This window comes from Solanum verrucosum, unplaced genomic scaffold (genome assembly GCF_900185275.1).
Source record: "Solanum verrucosum unplaced genomic scaffold, falcon-dt-bn FXZP01000108.1, whole genome shotgun sequence".
NCBI classification, from domain to species: Eukaryota; Viridiplantae; Streptophyta; class Magnoliopsida; order Solanales; family Solanaceae; genus Solanum; species Solanum verrucosum.
Window position 1 is genome coordinate 4,620,779 of NW_026020274.1, and position 14,433 is coordinate 4,635,211.

Below are 14,433 nucleotides of genomic sequence, written 5' to 3' on the forward strand. Positions count from 1 at the left end.
TTTTCTCATTTTGGTTTTGCAAACTATCTGCGTATGTAGATGTTTGTGGTTCTATAGACATATGTCTAGGTGTCCTTTGGGTAAATGGTTTTGCGAATAGCTGGTTTAAGTTAGCATTTTTATGTTGTTTATCGCTAACTTGTTTGCTTGTACCTGCAACTGTATTTAAACAAACATTATGGGTTTTAAGGAGTTTCCCATCGTCTCCTTTTAGCTCTGGGTTTTTTCCGTCTTCCGACCGACGTAGCTCCGCATTTTTATAGTCATGCTGCTGGACTAGCTTTAGACTTCAGATTATCTTCATTAGTCTTTAGCTTTGTATCTCGTTGTCCATACTGTCCACTTTTATACAAAGTGTAGTTATGGCTTTGAGTATCTCTCCATTGTATTTTGGTTCTCAGTCTGAGTAGCTTTGTCTTGATAAGTAATCTGCAATAACATTCTTATCAGTTTTTATTACCTCAATTGTAAATGTGAAATTTAATATATTTAATTCCAATCTCCTTATTTATTTTGTTGTTACCGAATCTTTTATTTTTCTTGTTAGCCACCATTTTACTTGTGTATTATCTGTTTTTATAATAAATTTATTATATACAATATATGGTTCAAATGATAATAAACACTTATATACTGAATATAATTCTTTCTATTTATTTCTCATTTTATTTTTGTATTATTAAATGTTTCTGAATAATACCTGCAATGATGTTCTATCGTAGTGTCATCATACCTGTATTTTAATATTCCTCCATAACTTTTTGCACTCGCATCTGATTCTATTATATAAGTAAATTTTTTGTTTTCATCTGGAAAGTATAGTTTAGGTAAGATTTTACATAATAATTTTACCATTGTATTGGTCTTTTTTATCAAATTGATATTCTATATCTTTCTTTAATTTTTGTTGTAATGGTTTTAAATTCTCTGATAATTTTGGTATGTATTCTCTTACTTGATTTACTAGTCCTAAGAATGATTGAAATTTATTTTTTGTGTCTAGTTGTTCATTTGAGTTAATTATTTTTGTACTATATGTGTTTGCATTTTTATTCCGTTTTTATCAATTTGTATTCCTAAGAATTCTATTTGATTTTTCATTATATCAGCTTTCTTTTTACTTAGACTTATACCTGAATATTCTATGATGTGTATAAATTTTTCTAATAATCTTGTATGTTCATCTTGTGTTTTAGAATATAATAATATATCATCAATGTACACTACACAATTTTCTATTTGTTTAAAGTAATTGTCCATAAAGTGTTGATATCTACCTGGTGCGTTTTTATATCCAAATGGTAATACATTCAATTCATAAAATCCTTGTGGTACAGTGAATGCTGTTAGTTTTTTAGATTCTTCTTCTAGTTTTAAGTGATAAAATCCTGATTTACAATCAAATTTGCGAAAATAATTATATCCTTGTATTTGTCTTATCTTTAGTATTTATTTGGTATTGGATAATTATATGTTTTAGTTTTTGCATTTAAATTTCTATAATCAATAATCATTCTGCTTTTTCCTCTTTTTTGTTCACTGTGTTTATTTACGATAAATGTTGGGCTTGTATGCTTACTATTGCTTTCTTGTATATATCCTTTTTCTAGTAATTCATCTATATGTATCTTAAATTCGGTTAAATCATTAAAATTATACTTTAATGGTTTTTGGGTTATTATACTGTTATTATCAATTAGCTCAATTTTTACTTTTGTTTTATGTTTTTCCCATCCTTGTAAAGGATCCTCACTATATAATAATTCTAACTTATCTTGAATTATTTTTACTTTATCTATAGAGAATATAATTAATTCTATTTTAGGGTCTTCTTTTTTTATATTTTCTAATTTTTGTGTAATTTTTTCACTTCCTTTTATCCATTCTGTTGTTTTTCGTTTTTTATTATTTACTCTTTTTGCTCCTATTTTTTGTTTACACGGTGTCGTGAACCACCAGTGTGTTTTTGTTATTATATGTGGGTATAATTTTTCTAAAAATGGCATTCCTAATAGCATATCTTTTGTAGTTAATTCAAAGTTATACATTTCTTCTATAGTTAATATCTTATCCCATATTTGTATTTTTATATTTTTTGCCTTATATGTGATCATGCTTCCTTCATTATTAAATCCTATTACTACTATAGGTGTTTTTAATTTTTCCCACTTATCTTCTGGTAAACAATTATATTTACATATATTAGCTTCTGCTCCCGTATCTATCATTAGTGTATAATATCGGTTGTAATATCCTTCTATTATTATCTTTGCAAGTATATATATTTTCATATTTTTATCATACCAAAGTCCTTTTTATTATTACTCTTTTATTTTCATAATTTATTGTTAACTGTTTGTCTTCTAGATTATATGATTTTACTTGTTCTAACCATTTTATTCCTAAAATGATATTTTCATTTCCTTGATATATTTTGAATTTTATCACTATTGGTACTCCTCCGATGATTATTTCCTTTTCTGTAGTTTCTTCGGTATACATTAATGTTTTTTGGTAGTTCGGAGCATGATTGTTCAATAATTATTATTTCATCTTCCGTCACTAATTCTCTTGTGATATAGTTTTCTTCTCGTCCTGTATCTATTAATATTAAATATTTTCGTTGTTCCATTATTCCGGTTATGTAGTAATGATGTGGTTTTATATCTTCTTCCATTGATTTTTGTGGGTTTTTATCTATTCTCCTTGATGTACTCATTTTTTATGATATTTGGGGTATCTCATTGTTTATTCTTTTCGATGTGCTTAGTCTTTCTTTTACTATTTCTAAATCTTCTTCTATATCAATTTCATTATAACTATAATCATTTTTATCTATAACTGTAACTATTCTTTCAAAGGGATCTTCTATTTTTATTTTATCTATTTTATTTTTTGCTGTTATTTTATGTTTTGTTGTTAGAACATATAAATTTTTACATCTAGCTGTAAATTTTTTTACTTCCTGGGGCTAGTTCTATCCCTGACATTCGCCAGTATAATACTAGTGATTTATCTATATTTCTGTCATTTATTGCTACTGAGTAGTTAGCACTTATTATAAACTTAAATTTTTGGTATATGAGGTTACCTCTTACTGCACTTATTATACTTTTTTTCTATGGGTTGTAGAATTCTATCATCCGCTAAGTATATTTATATGGGTGTATCTATTCCTTCTCTAAAACATGCTTTTATTAATATTTCTGTTCCTCCTAAATGTACATATTTAATTGGATTTTTAGCCTTAATATCTTGTATTTCTTTATTTATTATTCAATTATTTTATTATTGGTATTTTGGCCTTTCCTTTAGTGTATTTGCAATCTATGATATGTTCTCTTTGACTTACTACATAATATTCTTCTTTTTGTCGTTTAAACCTGTTTCTTACTGTTGGTATTTCAAATATTTTTGCTACGCTTAGGTCTAATTTTTTTCCTTTTATTTGTTCAAATATACTATTATCAAATATTATTTTTTGTTCTAAATATTCTTCGTCTTGACGTTCTTCTTTATTTATTGTTTGTATATCTGCTTCAGTCTTTTGTTATATTATAGAATTCATTATCTGATTCTATTTCCATGTCATTATCTATTTCATTTTCCTATAATTCATATATACTATCATTGCTTTCTAATTCATAATCTACGTATTCTATTTGTGTATATTTTTCGTCGTCTATTATTATTTCTGATTTTTTTTTTTCTTTGGATTTTTAGGTAATTTACAATCTCTAGCTATATGTCCTAATTTTCCACAATTATAACAAGTACATTCCTTTAGTTTTCTTTTTGGTCTATATGGTCTTTTGGTTTTGTAATTTTTTACATAGTATCTTCTTCTGGTTTTTTATATTTATATTTTGATCTATATTTTTTATTATATTTCTTTCTATTTTTGTAATACTTATCCGTACAACCAAATTGGGGTGTTGTTTTATTTTTGCAACATGCTAAGTTCTTTATAAATATTTTTTCCATTTTTATTTCTTCTTTATGCTTTTCACATAGTTCCATAAACCATCGTTGCAAGAATTTCATTCTAGCTCCTAAGGTGTCCGTTAATTCTGCTTCATTCCAACTTTTTATTATTTTTGAATTAAAAGGTTCTTGTAATTTTGTAAAATATAATTTTCTTATTTCTTTACTTTCTTCTGTGTTATATGTTCCTTATAATAATATTCTCTAAATGCACATGTATATTTATCTATGTAACACATATTGCATATTGCTAATTTTGTCATTAGATTCCGATTTATGATTTTTCTTTATTTTGTTCTTCTACTTCTGTTGTTATACTACTAAATTCATTTCTTATAGCTATTTCGTATTTATATAATATTTCCATGGTTGTAGTGGCTATTCCACCATCAAATTTTTTATTATTTCTTAAAGTTGTTAAGCTTTCATTTGTTAAATTTTGTAGCCATAATTTTACTGTTCCTATAAGTGTTCTTTCTATGTATCCTGGTGCCTCTGCTATTACTATCTTGTTATCTATTAATTGTTTTGATATGTATCCTACCCATAATTGGATTGTTTTATTTATGTATGCTACACAGTCTAAATCTAAAAATTCATGTTGTCCAGTTATTGGTTTAGGCGTCTATTTTTTATTTAATCTTGTATCCCATATAGTTTTTTCTTTATTATATTGTTCATAATTTTTATTATAATATTTTGGATTAAAATTTTTTGGGTTTTTTACTCCTGATGTGCTAGGTTTTTCTTCCATGTCTTCGTCTTCTGTATTTACTTCTAAATTCTTTGTATTATCTATATTTGCTAAAAGTTCCGTATATGTTTCACTTGTTTCCGAATGTAGTTCTAGATCATCATCGTTTATTTCATCAACTCTTATTTCGGGTAGATTATCTTGGTTATTTTCTTCTTTTTCTTCTAATTCATCTTGTAATTGCAATTTTTCTTTAAATTTAATTATCTCATTTGCTAATTTTGTTTTTATTCTTTTTCTTTTTGTTTAATATCATACATTTCTTTTAATATTGCTAGCTCTTTTTCTAGCTCTATTATTTTAGTATTTTTTACTTCTTCTAATTGTTGTTTTATTTTTTCAATTTCCATTCTTCTATCTATTTCTTCATTTTCTTTTGTTATTCTTACCATAGCAGTTAAAACTATCTTCTAGTTTTACCGTTTCTTTTTCTAACATTAAACTTATATTTTCACCTATTTTCTTATATCTTCTTCCTAGATTAGAAAATATTATCTTTATTTTTAATCCGTCATAATTTTCATATGTTTTTTCATCTATTGCGTATTCTTCTTTATTCATTTATAAATTATGTTGTAGTTTATATTCTAAGTTATTTATTTGTATTTCTAGATATAAAATGGTCTTTCTTTGTGCTATTATAGATTTGTGACAAATTCCTGCGAATATATTATTGTTAAGTCTATTTTGCCTATGTTCTAATTCTTGTCGTTTTTCTATAATTACTTCATTAAGTTTTTGTCTATAGTCGCTATTCTTGTTATTCATTGTATTTTTAAGTATTGAATATATTTATATTCTATTTTAGATATATTATCTATTAATTGATTTAATTTTTCGTTATCAGTCTTTGTGATATTAAGTTGTTTATATTCCGGATATAATTTGTTTAATTTTCTTCTTATTTTTCTTAATTTTCTACTAGTATGTTTCTTACCGTGTTTCTTATTATCCATAGCTTTGATACCATTTTTCGTAGCGGAACTGGTTGTTGAGAGATTCATGAAAGTGGTAGTGTGGTAGATATCTTTCTTGTTTTCTTCCTCGTTGATTATTCCAGCTGGACGTCATGCCTGAATATTCTATAATATGTATAAATTTTTCTAATAATCTTAAATGTTCATCTTGTGTTTTGGAATATAGTAATATATCATCAATATATACTACACAATTTTCGAGCTGTTTAAAATAGTTATCCATAAAGTGTTGGTATCTACCTAGTGCATTTTTTTATCCAAATGGCAATACATTCCATTCATAAAATCTTTGTCGTACTGTAAATGCTGTAAGTTTTTTAGATTCTTCTTCTAACTTTAAGTGGTAAAATCCTGACTTGCAGTCAAATTTACTAAAGTAATTATATCCTTGTATTTGTCTTATTTTTAATATTTTATTTGGTAAAGGGTAATTATATGTTTTAGTTTTTGCATTTAAATTTCTATAATCAATAACCATTCTACTTTTTCCTCTTTTTTGTTCGCTATGTTTATTTACTATAGATGCTGGGCTTGTATGGTTGCTATTACTTTCTTGTATATACCCTTTTTCTAGTAATTCGCTTATATGTATCTTAAATTCTGTTAAATCATTAAAATTATATTTTAATGGTTTTTGGGTTATTATGCTATTGTTATCAATTAGCTCAATTTTTTACTTGTGTTTTATGTTTTTCCCATCCTTATAAGGAATCTTCACTATTTAACAATTCTAACTTATCTTGGATTATTTTTACTTTATCTATAGAGAATATAATTAATTCTATTTTAGAGTCTTCTTCTTTTATATTTTCTAATTTTTGTGTAATTTTTTCACTTCCTTTTATCCATTCTGTTGTTTTCCGTTTTTTATTATTCACTCTTTTTGCTCCTATTTTTTGTTTGCATGGTGTTGTGAACCACCAGTGTGTTTTTGTTATTATATGTGGGTATAATTTTTCTAAAAATGGCATTCCTAACATATCTTTTGTTGTAAGCTCGAAGTTATACATTTCTTCTATAGTTAATATCTTATCCCATATTTGTATTTTTATATTTTTTGCCTTATATGTGATCATGCTTCCTTCATTATTAAATCATGTTACTAGTATCGATGTTTTTAATTTTTCCCATTTATCTTCTGGTAAGCAATTGTATTTACATATATTAACTTCTGCTCATGTATCTATCATTGGTGTATAATATCTGTTATAATATCATTCTATTAGTATCTTTGCAAGTATATATATTTTCATTTTATCATATTGAAGTTCTTTTTATTATTACTCTTTTATTTTCATAATTTATTGTCAACTGTTTGTCTTCTAGATTATATGGTTTTACTTGTTCTAGCCATTTTATTCCTAAAGTGATATTCTTATCTCCTTGATATATTTTAAACTTTATTACTATTGGTACTCCTCCAATGATTATTTCCTTTTTTGTAGTTTCTTCGGTATATATTAATGTCTTTGGTAGTTCAGGGCATAATTGTTCAGTAGTAATTATCTTATCTTCTGTTACTAATTCTCTTGTTATATAGTTTTCTTCTTGTCCTGTATTTATTAATATTAGATATTTTCGTTGTACCATTACTCCCGTTATGTAGTAATGATATGGTTTTATTTCTTCTTCCATTGATTTTTGTTGAGTTTTATCTATTCTTTTTGAGGTACTCATTTTTTATGATATTTGGTGTATTTCATAGTTTATTCTTTTTTATGTGCTTAATCTTTCTTTTACTATTTCTAAATCTTCTTCTATATCAATCTCTATAACTATAATCATTATTATCTATGACTGTAACTATCCTTTCAAAAGGATCTTCTATTTTTATTTATTTTATTTTATTTTTTGCTGTTATTTTATGTTTTGTTGTTAAAACATATAAGTTTTTACATCTAGCTGTAAATATTTTATTTCCTGGGGCTAGTTCTATCCCTGACATTTTCCAATATAATACCAGTGATTTATCTATGTTTCTGTCATTTATTGCTACTGAGTAGTTAGCACTTATTATAAATTTAAATTTTTGGTATATGAGGTTACCTTTTACTGCACTTATTATACTTTTTTCTATGGGTTGTATAATTCTATCATCTGCTAAGTATATTTCTATGGGTGTATCTATTCCTTCTCTAAAACATGTTTTTATTAATATTTCCATTCCTCCTAAATGTACATATTTAATTGAATTTTTAGCCTTAATATCTTGTATTTCTTTATTGATTATTCGTTTGTTTATTATTGGTATTTTAGCCTTTCCTTTGGTGTATTTGCAATCTATGACATGTTCTCTTTGACTTACTACATAATATTCTTCTTTTTTTCGTTTAAACCAGTTTCTTATTGTTGGTATTTCGAATATTTTTTCTACGCTTAGGTCTAATTCTTTTCCTTTTATTTGTCCAAATATATTATTATCAAATATTATTTTTTGTTCTGAAGATTCTTCATTTTGGTATTCTTCTTTAGTTATTATTTGTATATCTTTTTCAGTCATTCGTTATATTATAAAATTCATTGTCTGATCCCACTTCTATATCGTTATCCATTTCATTTTATGATATTTCGTATATGCTATCTTCACTTTCTAATTCATAATCTATGTATTCTATCTGCATATATTTTTCATCGTTTATTATTATTTCTGATATTTGTTTTTTCTTTGGATTTTTAGGTAATTTACAATCTTTAGCTATGTGTCCTAATTTTCCACAATTATAACAAGTACATTCTGTTAGTTTTCTCTTTGGTCTATATGGTTTTTTGGTTTTGTAGTTTTTTACATAGTATCTTCTTCTTGGTTTTTTATATTTATATTTTGATATGTATTTTTTATTATATTTCCTTTTATAGTATTTGTCTGTACAACCGAATTGGGGTGCAGTTTTATTTTTGCAACATGCTAAGTTTTTTACCAATATTTTTTCCATTTTTATTTCTTCTTTATGCTTTTCACATAGTTCTATAAACCATCGTTGTAAGAATTTTATTCTAGCTCCTAAGGTATCTATTAATCATGCTTCATTCCAACTTTTTATTACTTTTGAATTAAAAGGTTCTGGTAATTTTGTAAAATATAATTTTCTTATTTCTTTACTTTCTTCTATGCTATATGTTCCTTTTTAATAGTATTCTTTTAATGCACATGTATATTCATCTATATAACACATGTTACATATTGCTAATTTTGTCATTAGATTCCGGTTTATGATTTTTTCGTTATTTTGTTCTTCTACTTCTGTTGTCATACTACTAAATTCATTTCTTATATCTACTTCGTACTTATATAATATTTCTATAGTTGTAGTAGCTAATTCACCATTAGATTTTTTTATTACTTCATAGAGTTTTTAAACTTTCTTCTGATAAATTTTGTAGCCATAATTTTACTGTTCCTATATGTGTTCTTTCTATATATCCTGGTGTTTCTGTCATTCCTATTTTGTTATCTATTAATTGTTTTGATATATATCTCATCCATAATTGAATTGTTTTATTTATATCTGCTACACAGTCTAAATCTAAAAAATCATGTTGTTCAGTTATTGGTTTAGGTGTCCATTTTTTATTTAATCTTTTATCCCATATAGTTTTTTCTTTATCATATTGTCCATAGTTTTATTATAATATTTTAAGTTTTTTGGGTTTTTTATTCCTGATGTACTAGGTTTTTCATCCATGTCTACGTCTCCTGTATTTACTTCTAAATTCTTTGTATTATCTATGTTTGTTAAAAGTTCCGTATATGTTTCTCTTGTTTCCGAATGTTGTTCATCTAGATCATTGTCATTTATTTCATCAATTCTTATTTCAAGTAGATTATCTTGGTTATTTTCTTCTTTTTCTTCTAATTCATCTTCTAATTGCAATTTTTCTTTAAAATTATTTATCTCACTTGCTAATTTTGTTTTTTGTTCTTTTTCTTTTTGTTTAATTTCATACATTTCTTTTAATATTGCCAGTTCTTTTTCTAGTTCTATTATTTTAGTATTTTTTACTTCTTCTAATTGTTGTACTTCCTTTTTTGCTTGTTGTTTTATTTTTTCAATTTCCGTTTTTCTATCTATTTCTTTATTTTCTTTTGTTATTCTTATCGTAGCAGTTAAACTATCTTCTAGTTTTACCGTTTCTTTTTCTAACATTAAACTTAGATTGTCACCTATTTTCTTATATCTTCTTCCTAGATTAGAAAATATTATCTTTATTTTTAATCCGACATAGTTTTCATATGTTTTTTCGTCTATGGTATATTCTTCCTTATTCATTTATAGATTGTGTTGAAGTTTATATTCTAAACTTTCTATCTGTATCTATAGATATAAAATAGATTTTCTCTGTGCTATTATAGATTTTTTACAAATTCCTGCAAATATATTACTGTTAAGTTTATTTTGCCTATGTCTTAATTCTTGTCTTTTTGCTATAATTGTTTCAGTACGTTTTTGTCTATATTCGTTATTCTCGTTATTCATTGTATATTTAGATATTGAATATATTTATATTCTATTTTAGATATATTATCTATTAATTGATTTAATTTATCGTTATCATTTTTTATGATATTGAGTTGTTTATATTCCGGATATAATTTGTTTAATTTTCTTCTTATTATTCTTAACTTTCTACTAGTATGTTTCTTCTTATATTTATTTTCATCCATAGCTTTGCTAAAGGGTCAAATCACTCCTGAACACCTTGGGATTCGTATAAATCATCTATTGCAGTCAAAAATCACCTTTCGGATCTAATGAAATTGTCATAATTTGAATTTGAGTTCATTAACCTAGATTGTTGTCTTTGATCAAATATCTCAACTTCCAAAATAAAAAATTCTTCATCTTGACACATTCGATCATCTTGAAAAGCATGTCATCCATTTTCGCAAGTTAAAAATAGCATAAGAAGCTACAAAAAAAATCAAATTTGGAATAAAAGAACTCAAAAGAACAAAACAATAACATACAGATCATTACAATTACTATCTTAAGGGACAAAAATTAAAAACCAACACAAAATAATAGCAAAAGTAGAATGAGTAAATATCTCAAAATGTCATCCAACTTTGAGGAATTATCTTATAAAGTCATTTAATTTTGTTTTGTATCAATAAAATCACTCAACTTTAAGGTTTTGTTTTTAATAAAATCACTCAATCAAATTTATTATAAAAATAATAATTTAACATGATAAAACTTTTCTCTTTGAGTTTGAGTTTGAGTTTTCCTCTTTTCTTTCTTCCATAAAATAAAAAATTTTCACAAATATCTTTCTTTTTTTCGTTTTTGGTAAATAGAGAGATACTTTTTACATACTAAAGAGTTACTATATTCGCTTACATAATATTAATGATTTCGAACTTATTACAAGTCAAAGAGGAGAGTATGTTTATACGTTATACTATGAAAGAAAAACTCAACGTTGAGTGATTCTTTTTACAAAATAAAATTAAATAACTTTACAAGATAATTCCTCAAAGTCAGATGACCTTTCGAGATATTTACTCCTGTAGAATTGACTACTATATATATATATATATATAATGTTAAGTAAATTGAAGGAGAAAAATATATATAAATACAATAGTTTTTTGAAAAAATGTAACTAATTTATTTTTTAAAAGGATAAAAATGTCTAACAATTTTCTATGAATATTTTTTTCTTTGAATTTTTGACTTAACACCTTTTCACTTTTAGAATTTAGTATAATATAATAATAATATTATATAAATACTATTTAATATTTAATTGATTAGCTATTTTATAATATTTTTATTTAGTGTAGGGGTAAAATGGTATTTCAACTTTTAACATTTTTTGTTTCCACTTTTAGCAATATATGATGATATGAAGAATATGAATATGAATATGATTATGAATAAATGATGGGCAAATATTGCATATATCTTCAATTGTTCACAAAGATTTGGTGGATGGATAGATTTTATTTGTGTTATTCAATTGTTCATAAGTTGTATGGACGAGCTAAACTTATTCTTTATTATACCTATGTTGTTATTTTATTTACATGATTTGCTGGAGTGCTGCCTCCCATTGGAATAGTCCCATCAACATTCAATTTCAAATACAGAGAGGTTGCATGATACCACTTACACTTTGTTTGGATGGTTGTTACGTATTGTTTCATAATGTATCGTGTTTTATTTTATGGAAACCAACATGAGTAAAATGTTGATAGTGTCATTAAATATTCGAAAAAAGAACAAATTTATTCCTGAACTATCACAAATGATAAGTCAATATCGAATAGGTTTTGAAATTTTAACGTTTGTCCTTACAAGTTACAACCATTAAAGTTGATTGTGAAGTTTTACTTACTTCGGAAAAGGTCAAGGGGCCTAATTTGATGACCATATTGGATATGAAACTACAAGATCCATCAAAATTTAGCTACATAATGAAGAATGAAACAATTCAAAAAATATAAATATTAAGGCCACATATATATATATATATATATATATATATATTTCTGAAAAAGGATATCATATATCTAAATGTTTTATTTATTTCACATATATATGGATCATTGTTTACAAGTCACAAATATGAAAATACAGATACATGCAAAAAAAAAAAAAAAACTTACTCTATTATACAATAGACGCTATTGCCTTATTATTCATCACTTTAAATACGCTATTAATTACCTTAAATAAAATTGAAAGTTCTTTATGTCTATGTCTTTATTTAGAGAGACCAAATGGAGTAGCAATTAAATAAAGATCATTCTTTCTCCTGGCTGTTAATCCTTCTGTTTCAATCATGTCCAAATCATTTGGATTAACTCCATGAGGGACCTTCCAATCAAAGTGATAAAGTAATTGGGATAAAGGATGTGCAACATTAACTAAACCAAATAACATTCCGGGACACATTCTTCTTCCTGCACCAAACGGAATAAATTCAAAGTGATTTTCTCTGAAGTCAATACTACTATTCTCAAATCTCTCAGGTATAAAGCTTTCTGAATTATGCCAGTATTTGGGATCTCTACCAATCGACCATGCATTAACCAGAACTTTGGTTTTCACAGGTATTGTGTATCCATCAATCTTTGTTTCCTCTCTACATTCCCTTGGGATTAATAGAGGAGCCGGAGGGTGTAGCCTTAATGTTTCTTTGATAACGAATTGCAAGTAGTTCAACTCTTCCAAATCAGTAGCGTTAAATGTTTTTTTCCCATCCAATCGCTCTCTCACTTCGAGTTGTGCTTTCTCCATGACACGTGGATTTTTCATTAGTTCTAAAAATGCCCAAATTATTGTGGTGGAAGTTGTTTCAGTTCCTGCTAGAAACATGTCCTACATGTAAAATTAAAGGTATAACTATCGAAGTTTAAAAGATTTATAACACGAAATAAAATTACTTTTAAAGATACGCTATACTTACAAGTATGACTGCTTTAATGTTTTGATTTGTAATGGGAAGTCCAAATTCTTCGCTCTCCATTACTCTAAGTAAAGCATCAACAAAATCTTCACTTCCAGACTCACCATTAAATATCTTACCTTTTGCTCGATTATCTCGATGATCATTAATGATTTTCTCCAAAATTTCATCAACCTTTGAGTGTGCCTTTGACAATTTGGATTTCATTCCACTGATATTATGAAGAAACTTTTGGGAAGGGAATAAATCAGTTAAGTCGAATCCTCCAATTAATGAACAAATATCTTTTACCAACATTATAAACTTATTTCGATCATGTATGATTTTTCCAGATACTGACCTACAAGTTACAGTATTTGTAAACCAAAAAATATTGTTGGATAAGTTGATCAATGAGTCAGGTGTACTAGAACGGAGAGATGAAATGAGATTTGATATCTCTTCTTGTCGAATTGAAGCAAATGATTTGACCATTTTTGTACTAAGAAGTTCTAGAACACAAACCTTTCGCATATTTCTCCAGTAATCTCCATATGAACTAAAGGCTATGTCCGTGCAATCATAAAACATGATACTCGCGGACAAAATTTGTGGCCTATCTACAAAATGGAGGTCTTGAGTTTTCATGATTTCCTTTGCCATTTCTGATGAAGATACAACAATTGTTGAAATATTTCCAAAACGTAAGTGCATGATTGGGCCATATTTTTTTGATAGATTTCTAAGTGAACGATGTGGTAGATCGCTCATTAATTGATGCAAGTTTCCTATAAAAGGTAGTTTCCATGGTCCAGGAGGCAATGTTTTGTTTGGAGATTTTGATTTCTTCCATTTTTGAGATACAAGGAAGAAAGAGGAGAGGAAGAGAACAAGTGAGATAAAGATGAAGTAGGGTAAATGTTGATACTCCATTTCGGAAGGAAAAGAAAACATGTTAATGTTATATTCTATCTTTGTACATCTAATATATATATATATATATATATATATATAATCAAAATGAAATGATATCTTTCTTGTTTTCATACTCCCTCCCTCCGTTCCTATTTATATACCGTCCACAAGACGTGTTCAATTCGAATTGAAAATTTGTTACAACAAATTTTAAAATGACAGAAAATAAATTGCAATCACAATAAAATAAGAAGAAACATTACTTTATTGATAAAAATTACGGGTACAATAATGTTTATCCCTTGATTCTACTCTCCTATAATTTATTCATGATTTGAGGGCCGTTAGTGGCGTATTTCTCAAATGAAGAGTATTTAGGTTTGACCTCTATATGAATATTCCATGAATTTT

At 26.2% G+C, this 14,433-nt stretch overlaps 2 protein-coding genes across 2 annotated transcripts in view; both read right to left on the minus strand.

The window, feature by feature from the left end:
• LOC125834152 (premnaspirodiene oxygenase-like) overlaps positions 1–13,335 on the minus strand; it is a 438,006-nt gene extending 424,671 nt beyond the window's left edge. The window contains exon 1 of the mRNA XM_049513345.1: positions 13,248–13,335. Coding sequence (XP_049369302.1) covers positions 13,248–13,335 — 88 coding nt within the window. The remainder of the gene's footprint in view (positions 1–13,247) is intronic.
• Positions 1–14,433, minus strand: part of LOC125834153 (magnesium dechelatase SGRL, chloroplastic-like) — a 390,391-nt gene that overhangs the window by 312,366 nt on the left and 63,592 nt on the right. The window lies entirely within an intron of this gene.